Consider the following 25,588-nt stretch of genomic DNA (forward strand, 5'->3'; position numbering starts at 1 on the left):
TTTGGACATATGAGACATTTATGAGAACACATTAAGCGCTACACTCCTACACTAAAACCCTTTTTTTGCTGTATTCTGTATATGAGTGGTATGGGGATGTCACTCATTGTGTAGTGTGGTTACGCTGCTATAGGGGATTTAAGCGCACTTTAGCACTAAAGCACTTTTTTTCACTCCATTTAGCCCTGCCATCTGGCAGTCTGGGCATGCTGGTTCTTACAGTTCTTCTGCAGCTGGATATGTTTCCCATGTTTCCTTTTCTCAGTCGGCTTTGTATTTGTGACCACCAGGGGGCAGTGGGATATTGGCTTTGGATGGGGGGATTCATTGATCTGTGATACAGAGCGAACAATATAAAAATCATGTTTTTAGGAATACCTGACGCAGCTGGACTCCTGCTGGGGATATGAAAAATCATGCAAGCAAGAGAAGAGCTTCAGTTACCCCATCTGTGACCAGGTGGACTTTGGGTGGTATGTTACCATTTTACAGCGGGAGAAGTTAAACATTTCTTATGAGAAATAAAAGTGTACTGGTGTCTGTAAAACGTTCTCTCTTCTGTGATCTGTATTGTATCTTCTGTCCTTCTGTCATTTTATTATATCCATGCGATAATCACTGAGCATTCAATCAGTGATAGGTACTTAACAATGACCTTTTAGTGAAATGGACAATAGCGTTCATTCTAGCACCCCGCTCTTTGTAAAATACTTGCAGTTCCTCCTTTCTGCCTGGGGTGTCACTCTCTCTGCTCTGGTGTGTTTCTAGGACAGTCTGGTTTGTATCTCAGCATTGAGAAACAAACCAGACTGTTCTTGAAGTGCCACAGAAGACAGCGACACCCCAGGCATTTTACAAGGCGCAGGGTGCTAGAATGAACACTAGATAACCTGTTTATATTACTTGTTGCATTAATCTTATTGCACATTTTAATCCCTACAATTACATTGCATTTATTTTAAAAAACTGTGTTTTTTTAATATATCTGTCCCTTTTTCTGTTATCAGTGATACAATTAATAATACAAATATTTAGTGCAGAAAAACTGTCGCTTATTGAGATTCCCAAAACACAGTTTGTTTCTTCAATAAATTTAAAATGTTAAAGCTTATTCTTTCCAGAAAATCTGGACTCTTCCTGCACTGAGAGTCCTGTTTTGCTACTGCCCTGTTCCGTACCGTTCCACAAGGGTCCCACTTCCTGGCTTCCAGACAAGCAGCTATTTCCCATGGGGTGGGGCCATGAAGATCAGGGACAGAATGTTTAAATAGTTTTGAGGAATTTAGATAAAGTATCAAAAATTGTGGTGATCTCATGGTCACGTTTAACGTGATTCTATTTCTGCAGGGCCAAGAACTTGGAAGAGGCTCAGAAGATATTTTGGAGACAGGCAGACTTTGGTTATGTGAAAGAGAGACTGGAGGAGACACAGATTTTATGCCGTCCTGAGAAGAAGGTCTGTAACCTGTGCGTTATTTTGTACTCTGGGTTCTGGAAATATATCTTCTAACCATTCTTTATCAATATTACCCTAGGGGGATTCCCTGTTGGCCTGTTCGGCCAATCTCCAGCACTGCAGAGCCACCAACCTTTACTTGGACTTGAGAAATCCTAAAAGAGGCAACGACAGGTCATACATGTTTAATATCCCATAAAGGAATCTATGAATTCATGATGATGTAGTGCTAGATAACTTCTTGCCCTCCTGCTCTAGGTATACTGCTAAACAGTTACCCATCCCCATTTTTCAAGAGGTTCACATTAAACTGTTGAACTGCCAATAGTTACAATACATTATAGAACTTGGAGATACTGTAGCCAATCATTGCTGAGGACAATGTGGGTACTACACTGCATGGTGTGCTCCTATTGATAAATATATAGAGTAAATGCAGATCGTTCATATGGGATGCATTCAACATCCTGGCGGGATCGGGATACCGGCATTCACAATACCAACGCTGGCAACCCGTTAGGTGCGGGTTTTAGGGTCAGGCACTAGCGGGGAGGGTTAGGGTCAGGCTGTGGTGAGGGAGGGTTAGCGTTAGGTGCGGGGGTTAGGGTTAGGCACTAGCGGGTAGGGTTAGGGTCATGGTGCGGGGTGAGGGAGGGTTAGCGTTCGGTGCTGGGGTTATGCACTAGTGGGGAGGGTTAGGGTCAGGCTGCGGGGAGGGAGAGTTAGGTGCTGAAGTTAGGCACTAGCAGAGAGGGTTAGGGTTAGGCACTAGTGGGGAGGGTTAGGGTCAGGCTGTGGGGAGGGAGGGTTAGCGTTGGGTATGGGGGTTAGGCACTAGCAGAGAGGGTTCGGGTCAGGCTGTGGTGGAGGGAGGGTTAGTGTTAGGTGCGTGGCTTAGGCACTAGTGGGGAAGGATAGGGTCAGGCTATGGGGAGGGAGGGTTAGCGTTAGGTGCGGGGGTTAGGGTTAGGCACTAGTAGGGATGGTTAGGGTCAGGCTGCGGGGAGGGAGGGTTAGCATTAGCTGTGGGGGTTAGGGTTAGGCACTAGCAGAGAGGGTTAGTGTTAGGTGCGTGGCTTAGGGTTAGGCACTAGTGGGGAGGGTTAGGGTCAGTATGCGGGGAGGGAGGGCTAGCATTAGGTGCGGTGATTATGGTTAGGCACTAGTGGGGAGGGTTAGGGTCAGGCTGCGGGGAGGGAGGGTTAGCCTTAGGTGCGGTGATTAGGGTTTAGCACTAGCGGGGAGGGTTAGGGTCAGGCTGAGGGGAGGGAGGGTTAGTGTTAGGTGCGGGGGTTGGGGTTAGGCACTAGTGGGGAGGGTTAGGGTCAGGATGTGGGGAGGGAGGGTTAGCGTTGGGTGCGAGGGTTAGGCACTAGCAGAGAGGGTTAGGGTCAGGCTGTTGGGAGCGGTGGTTACGGTTAGGCACTAGCAGGAAGGGTTAGGGTCAGGCTGTGGGGAGGGAGGGTTAGGCACTAGCGGGGAGGGTTAGGGTCAGGGTGCGGGGAGGTAGGGTTAGCGTTAGGTGCGGGGATTAGGGTTAGGCACTAGCAGGGAGGGTTAGTGTTAGGTGCGTGGCTTAGGCATTAGTGGGGAAGGATAGGGTCAGGCTATGGGGAGGGAGGGTTAGCATTAGGTGCAGGGGTTAGGGTTAGGCACTAGTGGGGAGTGTTAGGGTCAGGCTGCGGGGAGGGAGGGTTAGCGTTAGGTGTGGGGGTTAGGGTTAGGCACTAGCAGAGAGGGTTAGGGTCAGGCTGTGGTGGAGGGAGGGTTAGTGTTAGGTGCGTGGCTTAGGGTAAGGCACTAGTGGGGAGGGTTAGGGTCAGTATGCGGGGAGGGAGGGCTAGCATTAGGTGTGGTGATTATGGTTAGGCACTAGTGGGGAGGGTTGGGGTCAGGCTGCGGGGAGGGAGGGTTAGCGTTAGGTGCGGGGGTTGGGGTTAGGCACTAGTGGGGAGGGTTAGGGTCAGGATGTGGGGAGGGAGGGTTAGCGTTGGGTGCGAGGGTTAGGCACTAGCAGAGAGGGTTAGGGTCAGGCTGTTGGGAGCGGTGGTTACGGTTAGGCGCTAGCAGGAAGGGTTAGGGTCAGGCTGTGGGGAGGGAGGGTTAGGGTTAGGCACTAGCGGGGAGGGTTAGGGTCAGGGTGCGGGGAGGTAGGGTTAGCGTTAGGTGTGGGGGTTAGGCACTAGCAGGGAGGGTCAGGGTGCGGGGAGGGAGGGTTAGCGTTAGGTGCGGGGATTAGGGTTAGGCACTAGCAGGGAGGGTTAGGGTCAGGCTGTGGTGAGGGAGGGTTAGCGGGGGTTAGGGTTAGGCACTAGCGGGGAGGGTCAGGGTGCGGGGAGGGAGGGTTAGCAATAGGTGCGGGGGTTATGGTTAGGCACTAGCAGGGACGGTTAGGGTCAGGCTGTGGTGAGGGAGGGTTAGCGTTAGGTGTGGGGGTTAGGGTTAGGCACTAGAAGAGAGGGTTAGGGTCAGGCTGTTGGGAGCGGTGGTTACGGTTAGGCACTAGCAGGAAGGGTTAGGGTCAGGCTGTGGGGAGGGAGGGTTAGGCACTTTCGGGGAGGGTTAGGGTCACGGTGCGGGGAGGTAGGGTTAGCGTTAGGTGCGGGGGTTAGGCACTAGCAGGGAGGGTCAGGGTGCGGGGAGGGAGGGTTAGCGTTAGGTGCGGGGGTTAGGCACTAGCGGGTAGGGTTGGGTTCAGGGGAGGGAGGGTTAGTGTTAGGTGTGGGGGTTAGGGTTAGGCACTAGCGGGGAGGGTTAGGGTCAGGCTGTGGTGAGGAAGGGTTAGCATTAGGTGCGGGGGTTAGGGTTAGGCACTAGCGGGGAGGGTTAGGGTCATGGTGCGGGGTGAGGGAGGGGTAGGGTTAGGCTGCGGGGAGGGAGGGTTAGCGTTCGGTGCGGGGGTTAGGCTTAGGCACTAGTGGGGAGGGTTAGGGTCAGGCTGCGGGGAGGGTTAGTTGCGGGGGTTAGGGTTAGGCACTAGCAGAGAGGGTTAGGGGCAGGGTTAGTGTTAGGTGCGTGGCTTAGGGTTAGGCACTAGTGGGGAGGGAGGGTTAGCATTCAGTGCGGGGGTTAGGGTTAGGCACTAGTGTGGAAGGATAGGGTCAGGCTGCGGGGAGGGAGGGTTAACGTTAGCTGCGGTGATTAGGGTTAGGCACTAGCAGGGAGGGTTAGGGTCAGGCTGTGGGGGGGGAGGGTTAGCGTTAGGTGTGGGGGTTAGGCACTAGCGGGGAGGGTTTGGGTCAGGCTGCGGGGAGGGTTAGCGTTAGGTGCGGGGTGGGGGTTAAGGTTAGGCACTAGCTGAGAGGGTCAGGCTGCAGGGAGGGAGGGTTAGTGTTAGGTGCGGGGGTTAGGGTTAGGCACTAGTGGGGAGGGTTAGGGTCAGGCTGCAGGGAGGGAGGGTTAGTGTTAGGTGCGTGGCTTAGGCACTAGTGGGGAGGGTTAGGGTCAGGCTGCGGGGAGGGAGGGTTAGCGTTAGGTGCGGGGGTTAGGGTTAGGCACTAGCGGGGAGGGTTAGGGTCATGGTGCGGGGTGAGGGAGGGGTAGGGTTAGGCTGCGGGGAGGTAGGGTTAGCGTTCGGTGCGGGGGTTAGGCTTAGGCACTAGTGGGGAGGGTTAGGGTCAGGCTGCGGGGAGGGTTAGTTGCGGGGGTTAGGGTTAGGCACTAGCAGAGAGGGTTAGGGGCAGGGTTAGTGTTAGGTGCGGGGGTTAGGGTTAGGCACTAGTGGGGAGGGTTAGGGTCAGGCTGTGGTGGAGGGAGGGTTAGTGTTAGGTGCGTGGCTTAGGGTTAGGCACTAGTGGGGAGGGAGGGTCAGGCTGCGGGGAGGGAGGGTTAACGTTAGCTGCGGTGATTAGGGTTAGGCACTAGCAGGGAGGGTTAGGGTCAGGCTGCGGGGAGGGTTAGCGTTAGGTGTGGGGGTTAGGCACTAGCGGGGAGGGTTAGGGTCAGGCTGCGGGGAGGGTTAGCGTTAGGTGCGGGGTGGGGGTTAAGGTTAGGCACTAGCTGAGAGGGTCAGGCTGCAGGGAGGGAGGGTTAGTGTTAGGTGCGGGGGTTAGGGTTAGGCACTAGTGGGGAGGGTTAGGGTCAGGCTGCGGGGAGGGTTAGCGTTAGGTGCGGGGGTTAGTGTTAGGCACTAGCAGAGAGGGTTAGGGTCAGGCTGTAGTGGAGGTAGGTTTAGTGTTAGGTGCGTGGCTTAGGGTTAGGCACTAGTGTGTAGGGTTAGGGTCAGGCTGCGGGGAGGGAGCGTTAGGTGCGGGGGTTAGGGTTAGGCACTAGCAGGGAGGGTTAGGGTCAGGCTGCGGGGAGGGAGGGTTAGTGTTAGGTGCGTGGCTTAGGGTTAGGCACTAGTGTGTAGGGTTAGGGTCAGGCTGCGGGGAGGGAGGGTTAGCGTTAGGTGCGGGGGTTAGGGTTAGGCACTGGCAGGGAGGGTTAGGGTCAGGCTGCGGGGAGGGAGGGTTAGCGTTAGGTGCGGTGATTAGGGTTAGGCACTAGTGGGGAGGGTTAGGGTCAGGCTGCGGGGAGGGAGGGTTATCGTTAGGTGCGGGGGTTAGGGTTAGGCACTAGCAGGGAGGGTTAGGGTCAGGCTGCGGGGAGGGAGGGTTAGCGTTAGGTGCGGGGGTTAGGGTTAGGCACTAGCAGGGAGGGTTAGGGTCAGGCTGCAGGGAGGGAGGGTTAGCGTTAGGTGCGGGGGTTAGGGTTAGGCACTAGTGGGGAGGGTTAGGGTCAGGCGGAGGGGAGGGAGGGTTAGCGTTAGGTGTGAGGGTTAGGCACTAGTGGTGAGGGTTAGGGCCAGGCTGCGGGGAGGGTTAACGTTAGGTGCGGGGTGGGGGTCAAGGTTAGGCACTAGCGGGGAGGGTTAGGGTCAGGCTGCGGGGAGGGAGGGTTAGCGTTAGGTGCGGTCGCTAGGGTTAGGCACTAGTGGGGAGGGTTAGGGTCAGGCTGCGGGGAGGGTTAGCGTTAGGTGCGGGGTGGGGGTTAAGGTTAGGCACTAGCTGAGAGGGTCAGGCTTCAGGGAGGGAGGGTTAGCGTTAGGTGCGGGGATTAGGGTTAAGCACTAGCAGGGAGGGTTAGGGTCAGGCTGCGGGGAGGGAGGGTTAGCGTTAGGTGCGGTGATTAGGGTTAGGCACTAGTGGGGAGGGTTAGGGTCAGGCGGAGGGGAGGGAGGGTTAGCGTTAGGTGTGAGGGTTAGGCACTAGTGGTGAGGGTTAGGGCCAGGCTGCGGGGAGGGTTAACGTTAGGTGCGGGGTGGGGGTCAAGGTTAGGCACTAGCGGGGAGGGTTAGGGTCAGGCTGCGGGGAGGGAGGGTTAGCGTTAGGTGCGGTCGCTAGGGTTAGGCACTAGTGGGGAGGGTTAGGGTCAGGCTGCGGGGAGGGTTAGCGTTAGGTGCGGGGTGGGGGTTAAGGTTAGGCACTAGCTGAGAGGGTCAGGCTTCAGGGAGGGAGGGTTAGCGTTAGGTGCGGGGATTAGGGTTAAGCACTAGCAGGGAGGGTTAGGGTCAGGCTGTGGGGAGGGAGGGTTAGCGTTGGGTGCGGGGCTTAGGGTTAGGCACTAGCAGAGAGGGTTAGGGTCAGGCTATGGTGGAGGGTGGATTAGTGTTAGGTGCATGGCTTAGGGTTAGGCACTAGTGTGGAGGGTTAGGGTCAGGCTGTGGGGAGGGAGGGTTAGCGTTGGGTGCGGGGATTAGGGTTAGGGTCAGGCTGTGGGGAGGGAGGGTTAGCGTTTGGTGCAGGGGTTAGGGTTAGGCACTAGCGGGTAGGGTTAGGGTCAGGCTGCGCAGGGGGGTTAGCGTTAGGTGCGGTGATTAGGGTTAGGCACTAGTGGGGACGGTTAGGGTCAGGCTGCGCGGGGGGGTTAGCGTTGGGTGCGGTGATTAGGGTTAGGCACTAGTGGGGACGGTTAGGGTCAGGCTGCGCGGGGGGGGTTAGCGTTAGGTGCGGTGATTAGGGTTAGGCACTAGTGGGGAGGGAGGGTTAGCGTTAGGTGCAGGGGTTAGGGTTAGACACTAGCGGGGAGGCTTAGGGTCAGGCTGTGGGGAGGGAGGGTTAGGTTAAGTATACTTACCTGACCCCTGTTGGGATTCCTTCCATCAGGATAAATCTGTATATAGTTTTGATTTCATTTTAAGTATGTGATATTGACCCATATTGATTAGTGTTAGGTGCATGGCTTAGGGTTAGGCACTAGTGTGGAGGGTTAGGGTCAGGCTGTGGGGAGGGAGGGTTAGCGTTGGGTGCGGGGATTAGGGTTAGGGTCAGGCTGTGGGGAGGGAGGGTTAGCGTTTGGTGCAGGGGTTAGGGTTAGGCACTAGCGGGTAGGGTTAGGGTCAGGCTGCGCGGGGGGGGTTAGCGTTAGGTGCGGTGATTAGGGTTAGGCACTAGTGGGGACGGTTAGGGTCAGGCTGCGTGGGGGGGTTAGCGTTAGGTGCGGTGATTAGGGTTAGGCACTAGTGGGGACGGTTAGGGTCAGGCTGCGGGGGGGGGGGTTAGCGTTAGGTGCGGTGATTAGGGTTAGGCACTAGTGGGGACGGTTAGGGTCAGGCTGCGCGGGGGGGTTAGCGTTAGGTGCGGTGATTAGGGTTTGGCACTAGTGGGGAGGGAGGGTTTGCAGGGGTTAGGGTTAGGCACTAGCGGGGAGGCTTAGGGTCAGGCTGTGGGGACTGAGGGTTAGGTTAAGTATACTTACCTGACCCCTGTTGGGATTCCTTCCATCAGGATACATCTGTATTCTGAAATCCGTCATCCCGACCGCAGCTCATCCCTGTGTATCCTGTCCATACGATGTGATCTACCAGATTGCATTGTGGTGAATGCACCATAGTCCAGGAAATACAGTATGACATGACATATGTGTAATAATAAAACAAACATGATGACCCCAAACATACAGGGGTACAAACAACAATCATAATGTTTCTAGAATAAATCAGATTACACATCTTATATAAAGGGATGTAGCAAATAGATCATACACTCCAACCAAAGGATGAACTCAATGGACGCACATCTTTATTCAGCCTTAACTACTATGTCGCTATGTAACTATGTGCTGCCAATCATTCCTGATGGCTGAGCACAGCAGGACCCCTCGTCCAGCGGCTGCACAGAGGAGCAGCCACCTGGAAAATGTACATTAACCTCCCTTCAGCCCCCCATTGTGTACCTGTTGGCTTCAGGGAATGAAAACAATGAGGGTCCGATGATGGTCGCAATTTTCCAATGTTTGGAAAAAACCCAGATACTTTACAAATGTTAATTAAAAAAATAATAATATAGTTTTGATTTCATTTTAAGTATGTGATCTTGACCCAATTTACTCTTAAAAAATAGAGTAACACTATATAAGTCATTAGTTTCGGAGCCTGACATTAGACGGATCGACAGCTGATATTTCCCCGTTGGCCAGGCTGACTTTGCATATTGAATCCATTACTGACCAAACCTCGGGGTCTGCCACCGGTCCACATTTCCCAAATTATCTATCTGGCACACAGCTGTAGTCATTACTAACTATCACATTCCCCAGATCACCAAGCTGGTGCACAGCTGCAGTCATTACTGTCACATTCCCCAGATCACCAAGCTGGTGCACAGCTGTGGTCATTACTAACTGTCACATTCCCCAGATCACCTAGCTGGTGTACAGCTGTAGTCATTACTAACTGTCACATTCCCCAGGTCACCTAGCTGGTGCACAGCTGTAGTCATTACTGTCACATTCCCCAGATCACCAAGCTGGTGCACAGCTGTGGTCATTACTAACTGTCACATTCCCCAGATCACCTAGCTGGTGTACAGCTGTAGTCATTACTAACTGTCACATTCCCCAGGTCACCTAGCTGGTGCACAGCTGTAGTCATTACTAACTGTCACATTCCCCAGGTCACCTAGCTGGTGTACAGCTGTAGTCATTACTAACTGTCACATTCCCCAGGTCACCTAGCTGGTGCACAGCTGCAGTCATTACTAACTGTCACATTCCCCAGATCACCAAGCTGGTGCACAGCTGTGGTCATTACTAACTGTCACATTCCCCAGATCACCTAGCTGGTGCACAGCTGTAGTCATTACTAACTATCACATTCCCCAGATCACCTAGCTGGTGCACAGCTATAGTCATTACTAACTATCACATTCTCCAGGTTACCAAGCTGGTGCACAGCTATAGTCATTACTAACTATCACATTCTCCAGGTCACCAAGCTGGTGCACAGCTATAGTCATTACTAACTATCACATTCTCCAGGTCACCAAGCTGGTGTACAGCTGTAGTCATTACTAACTGTCACATTCCCCAGGTCACCTAGCTGGTGCACAGCTGCAGTCATTACTGTCACATTCCCCAGATCACCTAGCTGGTGCACAGCTGTGGTCATTACTAACTCACATTCCCCAGATCACCTAGCTGGTGTACAGCTGTAGTCATTACTAACTGTCACATTCCCCAGGTCACCTAGCTGGTGCACAGCTGCAGTCATTACTAACTGTCACATTCCCCAGATCACCAAGCTGGTGCACAGCTGTGGTCATTACTAACTGTCACATTCCCCAGATCACCTAGCTGGTGCATAGCTGTAGTCATTACTAACTATCACATTCCCCAGATCACCTAGCTGGTGCACAGCTATAGTCATTACTAACTATCACATTCTCCAGGTTACCAAGCTGGTGCACAGCTATAGTCATTACTAACTATCACATTCTCCAGGTCACCAAGCTGGTGCACAGCTATAGTCATTACTAACTATCACATTCTCCAGGTCACCAAGCTGATGTACAGCTGTAGTCATTACTAACTGTCACATTCCCCAGGTCACCTAGCTGGTGCACAGCTGCAGTCATTACTAACTGTCACATTCCCCAGATCACCAAGCTGGTGCACAGCTGTGGTCATTACTAACTGTCACATTCCCCAGATCACCTAGCTGGTGCACAGCTGTAGTCATTACTAACTGTCACATTGTCAAACCTGCTGCAGTCATTCCTACTATAAATCCACAGGTGGCCCGAGACACATTTATTTATTTATGTATTTATTTATTAACAGTTTCTTATATAGCGCACACCTATTCCGCAGCGCTTATGAACTGTTGGTAGATCTCGTTTGGCCACCCCTGCTCTAAGTAGAACCCTCACCATTAGGTATAGACCCAGAACTCCTCTCTGGCCTGCAGCCCTGCAAATAAATAATTTGTATAAGCTGCATATTTATATTAAGCTATTTTTTTTTTTGTGTGCATAATAACTTCTCTATATGTGTTATTGATCATTTGGCGCGTTTCTCCATTTCAGATTTAAAGAGGACTTCTTACGAGAAGGCGAGATTGGAGGCCATTGTGACCTTGACTCACAGAAGTTGCTGTCTCAAGGTCATCGGAAGAGCCCTCTGCAGTCCTGGTATGTTTAGTCCTGATCTCCACATTCTATTCACCCTGTATAGACTTCTAACCCGGGCTCACCTAGTTTTAGCTTAAGGCCATTCCTATTGGTTTAGATTGGACTAATATGTAAATCCGGATTGAATAGTGATCCTCATTGGTGCTTGATGCCTCTACTTGCATTTGACATGATTACTGGCCACCTGGATCAGTACGTCGTACATATATTTAGTGATCATTGCATGGTCTTGCCGAACTACCAGATCTGGGTGTGCCGGTACCCTTAGATGTTTACGGTGCCGGTACCCTTAGATGTTTACCCTTTAACACTTTTAGTTCTTCCCTCCCTTCAAATAAAAAGAGGGCCAGTTGTAATTAAACGCCAGAGGTATAAATCAAAGTCAGACCCAAGAAGCTCTAATTAATTTCTTTACACGTACCGTAGACAGAAATCAATTCAAGTCTTTGAAGTTTCAGTTTAGCAGGTTATTGATTGCGTGGATTGTAAATGGGTAAACTTGCTTTTGGAAGACCAACAAATATTTAGCATAACAAGAAATGCAGCCATGGACCTCTTGGCAGAAGGGACAAATGTTCTGCAGTTTTAAGGTGCCCGGTTTTAAGGTGTGTGATGAGAAGCGGCCACATCCCATCGTACAGCTCAAATAATAGGTGCTGCACGTACTTTTTGAACTGGATCGCATTGCATGCAAATTGCATTTGATGTAATGCGATCTAGTCCATAGCGCATACAATGATTAACACATTAGCGCATTACAATCCGTAATGTTGGGAGGTATGAAGACCTGTTAAAGGGTGTTACATTAATAAGATTTCCTTGAATTCGCAGCTCAGTACTTAAAGTGTTTCATAGATAAGAAGTAGTAATTGGGGTAGTAAAAAGTGTAAAGTCTAAATTCCCTAACGAACAGGTGTACACATACACACACACACACACACACACACACTAGTGTTAATAACCTGTTTGTTTTTGGCGTGGGAGAAAACCAGTTCACCTGGAGAATTTCCACACAAACACATGGAGAGAACATACAATCTCCACTCGGCAACGCCTACTTTATACAGGAAAAATACACTGAATTTAATTTAAAAAAAATTGAAATTTGTGTATAAACCACCTCAAAACAACCGTTTTACCACTTTTTTTTTTCTTAAGGTAAGATATGGTAAAATTTTATTTTGGTCTTTCTTGATAATTCAGAGTAATTGCAATACAAAACACACACTGTATTTTCGCTGTAAGGAACTACAGACACTTGGTGGCGCTAAACAAGTCAAATATAATATTAGTGACAATGATGCAAATAGAACCGCTGCAGAGTGACTGTGAATTCTACAACACTATCTCTTACGGCAGCCAATCACACACGTTTCTCACACATCAGCCAATCACTATACGTCACCCTGGGGGCAGTGTTACCCGGCTGGTGTGCTGGTATTGGTTTCTGCTATACATATCCGGTACTTGTTTCCTAGAACGGCGCCCACTAAGCTATTTGCTTAGTGGGCTAATGTGCGTAGGGAAATCGCATCGCATGGGCCATTTTAGTGCGGTGCGATGTGATTTTTTTCATGTAATATTAGGTATACAATAATATGATTGTATGTCATAAAATGAGGTTTTATGCACCCCCCCCCCCACTATCCACGCCACCCCGAAGCTTGGCGAGCGGCGGCGGAACGCTTCCTACGACTTTCACACCCCCACTATCCACGTCGGCGTGGAGTTTATTTTATATAATGTGGTGAGCGCAGCGCAATACATGTAAAGTTATCCGCGTCCCCTTGCGGGGCTCGCCACGCTTCGGGCTCGGTGTCTCTCTGCGCTCGCCACACTATATAAAATCAACTCGACGACGACGTGGATAGTGGGTGTATGAAAAGGTCAGAAGAAGCGTTCTTCCGCCCCTCGCCGCGCTTCGGGTTGGCGTGGATAGTGGGGGTGTGTGCGTAAAACATCATTGTATGTCATACAATGATATCATTGTATAGATAATGTAATGGCATCGCACACCCTATACAATCGCATGCGATTTTGCGGGAGGTGCGATGCAATGTGATCCCCTGGGGCATACAGAGCAGTGAATAAATGACATAAAAAAATCGTATAGCATGGCACTAAAATGGCCCATACGATACGATTTCACTACGTTTGCGTACGTAGAAAATCTGGGCGCCGTTCTAGGAAACAAGTACCACATATCCGTTAGCATTCAGGCCATAAGACCGCTTTAGTCTTGTCTTGCCAACGGACTTTCCGCCACTGTAGTGTCTTCTACATGGCATTTTCCTTACTCTTTATGGGGATAGATATTTATTGATTTTTCCCATTCAATCGGGGGACTGATGATTCTGACCTGCACATATGCAGGGCTTCTGTGCGGGCGCCTTCATCGGCATGCGGTGGCAGCGCTCCGACATGGGATAATGTGATCCCACAGCCACGCCCCCTGCACAATCCCCTTTTGCTGCATTGGTCCTCATGTTAAGCCATGCCCCCCACACCACATCCCATTTACGCTGACCAGGCTGCCTGTCTCGGAGGAGCCAGCCTGAAAGTCTTGCATCTGTGGTGCATGTAACCCTCTCTCTCCCTCGTGTGCTGGAAATGCTCGTTAGACTTCAGATTGAGCATTTTTGCTTTTTTGGAAGTCTGCAGGGGGTTGGGTATCAAATACTGGCAGTTGTGATCCAGACAGTCAGAATCACGACAGATGGCAGGAACCCTCCCCCACCCTTCCAGGAGCTGGACCCTATCCTCCCACTCCCCCTAGTGCTTACCCTAACCCAAACCCCTGTACTTACATCAGGATCCTGCGGTCTCTATTCTCAGCCACATATAGATAGTTACAGGTAATTAGTTTTACATAATAAGCAAGCAGTAATATACTTATGTGTTACACAGGTAATGTGGATAAACAGCGTGTAAGAAACCTTGAGGTTATTGTATTGCATTGTACTACATGTATGCTTGGAATGACAGACTACATACATGTTGTTTCCCCCCCCCCCCCCCCCAGTATAAACCCTACTAAACTATTGGTCACGATGCGAAAAATCCAGTTTGAGCACTCAGATGGGTCACTTTTCTCTTGTTTCAGCTTCCCAGGGGTGCGGACTGATTTGTAGGCGCCGTCAGACCATCACGCCCAAACCGAGCAATAATTGAATAACTCTGTTGGGTGCCATCTACTGACTGCCAGCGGTCTAACAATTGAATAGCACCCCTAGTGAAATTAGAGATTATCTGGATAAAGTGAAAACCACATTATTTCTGACACAGCGCCCCCTAATGTCAGAATTTTTGACTATGACATCAGTCTATGATATTGCTCGTTTAACAGAGTTTAAAAAATGATAAGAAAGCATATAATTTGCAGATTTATTTCTTTTTTCTTAAATAGCAAAAAGGGACAAATCTATATAGGATGATTTTATTGTACTTTCAGGTTTGCAGAACTGCAGATGTACACCTCCTTAGGGTTCAGACCAGAAGAAGACGGACACTGCGACCTTGTAATAGACAAACCAACATATTTTATGAAGCTGGATGCAGGTATTATATTGTTGTGAATATTGCACTTCATTTCTAGACTTCTCTGAAAAATATCCAGCATCTCCATAGGCACTTTTGCTGGTATTTTCATGGTTGGACAGTACAGGTGGGACACTTTACTATTATGAGTACTGCGTTATATATTATTAGAAATAAACCCCACACCCCGATGTAAATACGATTTTTGGAGTCCTTTGTCTTCTAATAAAGCGCATTGGTAATTGAAAGCCTTAGTAACCTCATTCTGTAAGTTATGGTCACTTCCGCTCCACACCCCAATTTAAATGATTAAAGAATCGATCTTCCTGTTTTATTCCCGGGATAACTGTCAAATGAGAGGTGACGTTCTGGTGAGAAAAGAATTTAGATATAGAGTGCTCAATCTATTGCCCTGCATTCCAATCAGTGAGGAGGGCATATTTTAATTTTGAAGGGCAAAACTTCAGACCTGGTGTATTGTTTTATCCCTCCTAACTGATTAAGTGCAGGGTTCTAGAATGAACACTAGGCTCGGATGTATTGCCTCCTTAGTTCTTCTGCCGTGCAAGATGCCGAAGCAACGAATATACGCTGCCTAGCAAGCTGGTCTGAATGAGGCCCTTAGTTCATTCCTCTGGATATTCGTTTGACGCGTCCCACTTACCTAAAGACCAAATACAACCTTTCGTGGCAATGGAGTTCGCTGATGGCAGTGGCCACACTGGACGGATTGGTCCAAGAATGGTTTGAGGAACATAATGAAGGGCTCAAGTCGGCTTCCAAATTCACCAGATCTCCTTCCGAGCAAGCATCTGTGGTATATGTTACACAAAAACATAGAATGTGACGGCAGATAAGAACCACTTGGCCCATCTAGTCTGCCCGTTTTTTAAACCTGTTACCTCAAACCATATTTGATCCTTATTTCTTTGTAAGGATATCAATATGCCTATCTTAAGCATGTTTAAATTGCTCTACTGTATTTGCCTCTACCACCTCTGACGGTAGGCTATTCCACTTATCTACTACTCTTTCTGTGAAGTAATTCTTCCTCACATTTCCCCTGAATCTTCCCCCCTCTAGTTTCAGTGCATGTCCTCGTGTTCTGCTGCTCCTCTTCCTGTGAAGAATGTCTCCCACCTGTACCTTCCTCCCTAGTGTCAGTGCATGTCCTCGTGTTCTGTTGCTCCTCTTCCTGTTAAGAATGTCTCCCACCTGTACCTTCCTCCCTCTAGTGTCAGTGCATGTCCTCGTGTTCTGTTGCTCCTCTTCCTGTGAAGAATGTCTCCCACCTGTACCTTCCTCCCTCTAGTGTCAGTGCATGTCCTTGTGTTCTGTTGCTCCTCTTCCTGTAAAGAATGTCTCCCACCTGTACCTTGTTAAAGCCCTTGATATATTTGAAAGTTTCTATCATGTCCCCCTTTCCCTTCTCTGCTCTAAAGTATACATACTAAGATCTTTTAGTCTTTCCTGGTATGTTTTGTGATGTAGGCCATGCACCATTTTAGTTGCCCTTCTTTGTACAGTTTCTAATGTATTTATATCCTTCTGGAGATATGGCCTCCAGAACTGAACACACTGAGGTTGTACCAATGACCTACTGTACAGTATGTTGAATAACAAGTCCAATCTGTGGTAGATTCAACTCACAGGAGTTAAAGGATCTGCTGGTAACATCCAGGTACCGGATACCACAGGACACCTCAGCGGTCTTATAGATTCTGCGAGTTTGCAGATCAGAGTAGGTTTGGCAGAAGGCCCAGCATGATAGCACCTCATGTAAATAGGGTGCATTCTAAGAAACCCCCCCCCCCCCCCCCTCCATAGTTTTGCAGAACACTGAGGAGCAGGGGCATATTTGGCTGGCTGACATATAAGCAGCAACGAGCAAAAACCTTATATTTTTCTTCCCATTTGTTGCACACCTAAAGGCACGTCCCGAACTGTCATACAGATTTTAACTGATTAAAAAGTTGAGGTTCCGAAGTAAAGGGTTTATGGAAAAAATGGAAACTTTTGGTGATTTATTAGAACGAAACCCCTGTCTGTAGACGTTTATATGCATAAACTCTTATTAATTATAATTTTTTTTTATTTACAGGTGTAAATATGTACCACCACTTTTGTGACTTTGTAAATCTTTATATACACAACATGTTAACAACTCGTTCAGCACGGATGTCCATATAGTCATGTGGGACGCTGTAAGTAAATTGTTTTTGTGTAGGAAAATGTGACACAAAGTGTATGCTGGTACACATGTGTAATTCATTTTTAATTAGTGAAAGCAATGTCTCTCTTCGGAAATTGTATTATCTTTATGTTGGATATTCGGACATATTTACACTAGGGAACAGCAACAAGATGAAGTGCAAACAATGTCGTAATAAAGAGCTCTGAATGTATTTTCTCAAAACGACTTAATTCCCAAAGACTAACATTGTGCTTAAATTATATATAGTTTTAATTTGTGCAAACAATATGTAAAATAATTTAAGTGTTCAGACAAATAGTGGAGGCAGCCATTTTGTTGGCTATGCCACCGCCTAAGTGAGGTAGAAAACTTTAATGACAAGACCACAGTATGTAAAATGAACGAAGGCAGAAGAAATGATGTATAGTGTTCAGAAAGGTTATTCTATATGTAGAACACAGGTGAAAAATAAGGATTTGAACTGCAAAACACGGATGAATCTGCAAATAGAAGTCAAAACACGAACGAACCAACTAGCAAGTACTTGCAACAGAAAAAAATACAACATGGAAAGTAACGTGTTTAAATAGAGGGAGCAAACTCAGTACACTTTCCACATAGATGTCCCTGTAAGCGGCGTAAGTATCCATATTTTAGTACCACCATTAGACTCCACTAGCAGGAGGGTAATGCCACAGCCAATGGACGGATCTGACTGGTCACAACACCTCCTCACCCCAGGATAAAGCATTCTCCATAACTAGACAGCCCAAGCCAGGGATTCCTGGGGAACTGGGGACCCTCACTAAAGGGGTTCTCCCTCAGTTGTACCCCAGTCTTGGGCTAAAGTCTTGAGTTATTGCTTGCACCCCTTACTCATTGGTGCGATGTTATTAGTAGGGACTTTAAAAATGAACTATATGTTTGGATGTCTCAATGCTGATGGTTTGTGAAATGTTTTACCTGGAAGGTGATATTGACTTCTGGTGCAGTGAGATGCTGCCAGCGTAGTCTCTGTTCCCTCTGTATAAGACTGTGTACAAACATGTAAGTGGCCGCAGTACTGAACCAGCAGTGTAAATATATATATACACACAGTGGCTGATTCTTAGGCGTGGGAACAGGAAACAATGCACGGGGGACCGATTGTTCGCGACTGCACCATAGAGGTGTCTCAGATCTGCTGGAAATGAAGAAGTCATTCGATGGTCACCGACCATCGAATGCTTTCTCCCCAGCACCCAAGGCTGCGAATGTACGATTATGCAAATCAGACATTTGCATGCCTGCAGGAGTTCGAGGGGGGCGGCCGTGCGGGCGGGTGGTGTCTGGGGGACTTGCAAGGCTGCGAAATTCACCAACCAGAATAAAAACCAAAGTCTGTTACTGAGCGGACAAAGCAAAGAAACCAGTCTGGTGGCATAAGAAGTGGAAACACTGGTACAGGGGAAAAACTGTCTTACTGGGGAATGTAGAAGGATGGCACACCTGCCAAATATCTTAGGAGTCTGTGCAGACTTTCTTTTAAAGTTTTAGGGTACTGTAGTTTTCGAAACTGCTCAAATGACCCCCCCCCCCCCCCAAAAAAAAGAAGAGAGCTGAAACTAGGATTTATGTCACCTGTGGCAGGGCAGTGATTCCTCTTCTCCCCTCCCCCCCCCCCCCCCCTACCCCCAACTTGGTACTCTATCCCAGCAGAGGGTGAAGGGCCAGCTGCCTGTATGATGCCAAGGTGGGGTAACAGCCTGTGTCCCCTCAAATCCATGTCCGCCCACCAACCCCTCAACCTCAAACCTGGTGAATTATGTCATCTCAAGGGTATCCAGTGATCACCAAAAATGCATCTGATAAGAGGTCTCATTACTTTTTTTGTTCTCTCTTTCATTCTTTATATCTTCTATTCTTTCGTTCTTTCTATAACAGCAATAGCTGCCAGTTTCCCTGGGGGTAGGGTGCAAGTGTGGCCAACCAGCAGGATATGGAAGACCTTATCTCCACCGAGCAGGGTATCCTCCTACTCCACCTTCTATATTCTCGGCCAGTCTGTGCCAATACAAAAGATACTGATTAATAATCCGCTGCAATCTTTGGAATTACTGAGGTGTGCAGCCCAGGCTTCGTCCTGTCTCCCTAACAGCTCTGCTGTTGTGTGAGAGATTACATAGACCATTATAGGAACCAAGCGGACTATTGTCCTCTCCCTAGGACCACTCACGCCCACTGCCTTACATCCAGAACGGGGCTTTGTTCAGCCTGACACACAGCTTTAAGACTGATTATTTTCCCGGTCAGACAGTTTAGCGCGTTGTCAGATTTGTCACCTCTAGAACTTATTATTACTAATTATTGTAATTAGACTTCTCACTGCCACAAGAATAAGCTGCATTGTGTCGTTTTTGTTTGTAGCCTTCAGCGGTGATGGAGTATGTTCCGCCCCTTTTTAAAAATGTGTGCTGTTAAATAACACACCGCGCCAGGGGAGCCGTCTCTGTGGCATGCGGCACCGCCTGGCCGTATGATGTGGTGTGATATTGTGCCATCTCCGCTGGCGCCGCATGTGCCATTTTGCAATGATATTTTCATGTAACGTTGCTCAAACTCTGAGGGAAATTTACTAAGATGGTAGTTTTATTTCAGATGGGATTTTGCTGTGGGCAACCAATCAGATACTATCTATTACAGGGCTGGGCAACACCTTCTCTCCAGATGTTAATGAACTACACATCCCAGGATGCTTTGCATTAGTTTTGCTATGTGGCCATGCTGATACTGATGCAAGGCATGCTGGGATGTGTAGGTAATCAACATCTGGAGGGCCGGTGTTGCCCAGCCCTGATCTTTTATCTTCTAGAAGGTGCTAAATAAATAAGTAGATTCTGATTGGTTGCCCATAGCAACGACCCATGATTAACGGAATTCCCATCTTTGTAAATTTCCCCCCTGTATGTCCTGTCATTTGTAGGATTGGTAACTAATAGAGCCGGATGTCTCATTCACATACACATATATTGGTACTTGTGTAGTATCACGGCGCCCATCGCATCGCAGACCAGAAGACCAATTTTAAAATTGTATGACATTGTATATGACATACAATGCGATGGGATGCGATTATAACTTGTATAAGCACCCTAATGGGTGCTTACAATGTTAAATGCACCCCCACGCCACCCCCACTATGAACGTGAACCCGAAGCGTGGCGAGCGCAGCGGTACGCATCCTCCGACCTTTTCATACCCTCAGTATCCACATCGGCGTGGACTTGATTTTTATAAAGTGTGGCGAGCGGACGCGCATAACTTTACAGGTATACGCGTCCCCTCGCTGCGCTCGCCACACTTTATAAAATCAACTCCACGCCAACGTGGATAGTGGGGGTATGAAAAGGTCAGAGGACGCGTACCGCCACCCCTCGCGGGCTCGCTGCGCTTGCCACGCTTCCGGTTCACGTTTATACTGGGGGGTGGCGTGGGGGTGCATTTAAGCATTGTAAGCACCCATTAGGGTGCTTATACAATTTAACATCGCATAGGGGGCTTAAATCGCATCACATCGCAGTGCATCGGGTGTATGGCGTGCGATGCGATGTTGAACTGTTTAACCCTTTAACGTTGCTGTGAGAAATACTCAAAATATCCGCTAAAAAATGCCACCGCCGCTTTTCGTATACATAAATACAAATATGGCCAAGTCAATTAATTTAAGTTATGTATACGAAAAGAACAGTCGCTGGGAGCGGCAGTGGCATTTTTTAGCGGATATTTTGAGGCTTAAAACTAAAGATGCTCCCACTTTTCCGGTATTTTATAGAGAGCGCCTGGTAGTTTCCTATAGATAATATCTTTAGTTTAGCTTTATACACTGCTTGGTTGATACATCTCCCTCTAAATATTCTGGAATATTCTGGCGTTTTAATGTAACAGGGGCTGAGGGATGGGGTCACCTGTTCAGAAGAAAGTGAGTGGGGGGGGGGGGGGGGGGGCTGGGAGTTGTTTATAATCTGGCTTTCATTTCTTTGTGTTGCAGAGTGGCTTCGGCTATGGCGATCTGTTTGGGGAGACCTGGAAAGCCTTTACCGACTATGACGTCATACACCTGAAAGCCTACGATTCAAAAAGGGTGAGAACTTCCTGTGTTTTATCCTTACCTTTATATACATTTTAATATGTTTGGCTGCTAAACTAGCTCTCGGTTCAGCTTCATCTATGTGTTGCGTTAACCATTAGACCTTGTAGTTATTACATGCATATCTGTCAGCCTTTAACCCCTCATCCATCCCCCCCCCCACTGTGTCACTCAGCCTCTTTCCCCACCCTGCACCTGTCAGCTGACTCCCCCCCCCATCTGTGTTTCTCATAAACACTCCCCTCCCTGTGAAGATGCAAAGATAGGCATTTGCTTGGGGAGTGGGTGAGGAGGTGTGATGAAAATGAAGGCATGGATACGACCATCCCTTTGAGGCCACTTCCCCTGCTGCATGGCCACACCCACTTTTCCAAGAACACTACTCCCTTTCCCTTGTAATGGTGCCCCTCCCCTTGTGAATTTGTTCTGGTTTCGCCACTGGTGGGAGCCATTCTAATGAGCAGGTTGGAGACAGTGCAGACCTTACCTGTATCAATTGAAGTTCTCATTGTACAGCAATCCAATCAGTGTTATCAATGCATTTTCTTTGATGGATGAATTCACACAATGTGCTTGTTAGTGTTGGTCACTGGAGTGGCTGATAATTCTGTGTGTGTGTATTATATAGTGTTCATTCTAGAACCCGCCATCTTTGAAAACCTATGCAGTTCCTGTTCCCTGCCTGGGGTGTCGCTGTTTGCTATGGTGTTTCTAGCACAGGTCTGGATTGCATATCAGTGCTGATATACAGACCACACTGTGCTAGAAGTACTACAGCAGACAGCGACACCCCAGACAGGGAAGAGGAACTGCATGGGTTTTCAAAAATAGCGGGTGCTAGAACGAACATATATAATTTTATTTATTTTCCCTCTATTTTCAGGTCTGCTTTAAGGACGCTGTGTTTGCTCTTCTGCCCAGAATGAGATATGGACTGTTTTACAACACGCCGCTGGTAAGATCGTTATTGGAGATGTGAAGGATGACCGGAGAAGTGTTGTTGGCAGACAGGAGATGCGCAGTTTATTAGCGCTGTAAATTTGATAATTTTTTGTTGTTGTTCCTCTAGATCTCGCACTGCCACAGCAGCGGCTTATTCCAAGCCTTCTCCCAGCACGTGCTTTACCGGCTCAATGTTTCCCAAGAGACTTCAAAGGTGCAATACAAAACCCACATAAAGGTTCTGTTCTGGGCACTGGTCATTAACGTAATACATTTTTTTTCCATTTAAAGCCTTTGAACGAAGCACAGCAACATCTCTCTAGCAGTAACTTATGTATGTATATTATTATTTATAGGCTGCCATCTCTATACGGGCTTCTTGTTTCTCTAGGCTTTCTGCGTACAGGATGCAGGGGCGTGCAATGAGGCCAAATCCGGTTATTGGCATGCACTGTTATGGGTTATTGGCGTTTTGTGTATGCCTCTAGGAAGGGGGAGATCGGAATACCAGCCCTCAGAGAGTCTTCAAACATCTTACAGCACTTCAGGCGATTTACCCGCCACACCTCAGTTGCTTTTAAAAAAAAAAAATTCACAGCATTGCCATAAAAAGTAGCGGGGATTGGCTGCGTTCCTCAGAGTGTAATTGTGGTGGCTGGGCTGTCAGACAAGAGTTCCAAGTCATTAACAAAATAAACCAGTGTGATGACGACATAGAATGATGGCAGATTGCCAAGGGTATAGGTCCATAGGGTCTACAGTGAGGTCAACAGTCAATCGGTCGACTACTATTAATCTATATGCCTTAGGTCAGGGGTGGCCAACCGGTCAGAGGTAAAGAGCCGAAAAATATCTGTAATCAAGCTAAAGAGCCGACAACATGCGCGCCCCAAAGGCGTGCGTGACAAAAAAAGGGGCGTGGTGTATTTGGACCCCTTGGGTGGGTGTGATACACATATGCCTCCAATAGTGCAGTGCCATATATACATATGCCCCCAATAGTGCCAGATACACATATGCCCCCACAGTGCCGGGTATGCCCCCACGGTGCCAGAAAGCTGGTATGCCCCCACAGTGCCAAAAAGCTGGTATGCCCCCACAGTGCCAAAAAGCTGGTATGCCCCCACCGTGCCACAAACTGATATGCCTCCACAGTGCTAATTTCCCAGCAGCAGCACTCACCATTGTTGCTGCTGCTGCCAGATGGGGAGAGGACAGTCTGGCATCTCCCTGCAGTCCTATCATGTCGCCGAGGGGAGGAGACCACAGCACAGCACACCGCTTGTCTCCTTCCCCCCTCACTTCCCTAGGACTGGGCCGTCTGCCAATCATAGCTCGCGGGCCGGCTCCTGATTGGCTGCCAGCCCACGATCTCTGATTGGCAGACGGCCCACAAGGATGCACAGTGAGGGGTAGGAGAGATGCGCGCTCTCCTCCCCTCAGAGGGAGAAGGGAACCGGTAATGGAGGGATGGGGGGCGGGCGGTGGGCAGCAGCCGACTTTAACAGGGGGAGAGCCGCGGGTTGGCCACCCCTGCCTTAGGTCGACTGCGTCATAAGGTCAGCTTGAGCCATAGGTCGACATGAAAAAAGGTCGACTTGAGTTTTTCACATTTTTGGTGTCTGTCAACATACAACATTGCTATGTTAATATTCATTGTAAATGTTGATCAGAACCCACGGCATGCGCAGTAACTGTCCCACCTTAAGGCAGAATGAGAGCGATTTGAATATTACTAATTTATAAATAAATTGAATAAAACTTTGACTTTAGGAGGAGAAGATCCGAGTCACCATTCTCATACGCAGCACAGAGTATCGGCGGATACTGGACTTGGACAAGGTACTGCTTTGTTTCTATATACTTTTAAAAGACACGTTGAATATGGGAATTAGAGGGGTAACGGTCATTAGTCCGACAACGGAATCCCGACTGTTAAATGTCTGACAGTCGGGATCCTGTCTGACAGGGGCTGTTCTCCCTCGTGGGGCTCCACAACCCCCATAGAGGAACAATAGAACCCGTGGCCAGCCACCGAGCCCGCAAGGGGCTCCATTGCCTTCGTCCCTCTGTCAGAGTCCGGATAGTCGGGATTCCGATGTCGTACTAATGGGTTCTCATTTTCCTCAGGGCATCCCGGATTTTCATATTTCACCCCAACCCTTTCACCACCCAACTAGTAGAGAAGTTGGAGCAGGGCCAAACTGGCCCACAGGGTTACAGGACAAACCCCTGGTGGACCCCACTGCCTGAGGGCCTACCCCTCCGTCTAGGGATCGGGTTCCAGACTGTGCACCTGAATTATACATCATTCAGTCGTTCTGTTATACTGCACAAGACTACGTTGTCGTTTCTGCAGTGCATGGCTGGTACACTATCATACACACATTAGTAGTATTTACTAGCGGTGGCCGGCAGATCACTAAACACACATAAACATACATGTTATCATGTATGTAATATATGTTCTGGATGGATGCCCCAGGGGTTGCCATAGCTAAATGCGTCCGCTAAAGCCGTCACACACTCTTAAACCTGGCCCTGGACTCCTGTGAAACCAGCCAATGGGAGTCCGGGGGCGGGCTTAGAACGTATAAAGGCTTATGCTGATTCCCAGGCGCCATATAGAGTCCCATGTATACAGAAGAGTCCGGGACCCCCATGTTTATTCTTGTTGTGGCTTTTACATTTAGAAATGTTATGTTGACAGGTCTTTACAATTTTAATTTGAAGTGATGTTTTTTTAATCTTGTATAGAATTTAATGATGGTTTTTTTTATTCAATGTATAATTAGTATAAAAAGAAAAAGATCACATTTTTAGTTTTTTTCCTCCGACCGTTCTCTGTTCCCCAGTTTGTTGGGAGTCCTCAGGGACTGCGCTTGTTTCCATGTAACAGTCCTGCTTTTTCCCTGCCATGACTAAAGCTTGGCATGTAACTGACGTCTAGGACACAAGTGTTTGGGTGGGATGCAGAGTTTGTGCCTTGTTTATGGATGGAAATCACTGGACACTGAATATAGTACTAGTTCCATAAAGCCATGTTTAACCACAAAAGCTTCCTGTAATATGGGAAATAAATCTGTGGCGACAAACTCCAAGGAAATATGTGCAGAAAAATGTAACAACAATATGACATTATCTATAATAGTATTGATGTTTTTTGTTTATTTTTAAATAAAGTTTTGATTCAAATGTTGTTTTCCAGCTGGTCCGCGCTCTGAAAACTGTTCCGCTGTTTCAAGTGAATGTTGTAGATTACAAGTACAGGTATGTACAGTATATGTGATGGGGACAGGCGTCCAACTGCGGACATCAGTCCTGCTTGTCAGTTTACTAAATTTAGTGCTACTGTCACTTGATTCGTTAGTCACCTCAGTATTGGTACACTGCTCTGCTCCGCCCCCTCTCTGTCTGCTGCTCCGCCTCCTCTTTTATTTTGCCTATTTTTTTGTCTTCTCTTCCGTCCCACCTATTGTGTGTGTGAATGCAGAAACTTATAGCAGTTCCAAACTTGAACCCACATGGGAACTGGGTGCACTTAATGCCTGCAAAAAATCAGCGTTTGTTGTCGACAATCTCCAGATTGGTTTACCTAATCATTAGAGAGTGTATAGACTGGGCACTTTGCTATATTTAGGTAATACTGCTACAAGGCCTCTTTAACGCCACTGCTCTCTGTCTCTAACTTCACTGCCCTACATACTCCCTCCTGCCCACCCCAATCAGCCAATGACCATCTCCTGTCCTCTACACTGCTAGTATCCAAGAGTTAGCCTGCGCTGCCCCTGTCACTGGAATCAGCTCCTGCTTTATTCACCACTCCCCAACTTTGGAAAGCTTCAAACGGGCACCCAGCTCTTCAGCCATGTAACCTAGTACCAAAGCCCCCCCCCATCTCATGTCCTGGCCATCCCTGCCATGCTCACCACTTGCTTTAAGGC

General features: G+C 48.4%; 1 protein-coding gene across 1 annotated transcript in view; it reads left to right on the plus strand.

The window, feature by feature from the left end:
- The window catches only part of EOGT (EGF domain specific O-linked N-acetylglucosamine transferase), a 38,885-nt gene that overhangs the window by 7,017 nt on the left and 6,280 nt on the right, over positions 1-25,588 (plus strand). Inside the window, 12 exon segments of the mRNA XM_083156018.1 lie at positions 373-473; positions 1,348-1,456; positions 1,536-1,630; positions 10,741-10,845; positions 14,297-14,403; positions 16,484-16,525; positions 16,528-16,586; positions 20,604-20,696; positions 21,586-21,657; positions 21,772-21,858; positions 23,418-23,486; positions 24,853-24,914. Of these exon segments, the coding sequence (XP_083012144.1) occupies positions 373-473; positions 1,348-1,456; positions 1,536-1,630; positions 10,741-10,845; positions 14,297-14,403; positions 16,484-16,525; positions 16,528-16,586; positions 20,604-20,696; positions 21,586-21,657; positions 21,772-21,858; positions 23,418-23,486; positions 24,853-24,914 (1,001 nt within the window).

Source organism: Crinia signifera, chromosome 8, assembly GCF_055691185.1.
Source record: "Crinia signifera chromosome 8, ASM5569118v1, whole genome shotgun sequence".
NCBI classification, from domain to species: Eukaryota; Metazoa; Chordata; class Amphibia; order Anura; family Myobatrachidae; genus Crinia; species Crinia signifera.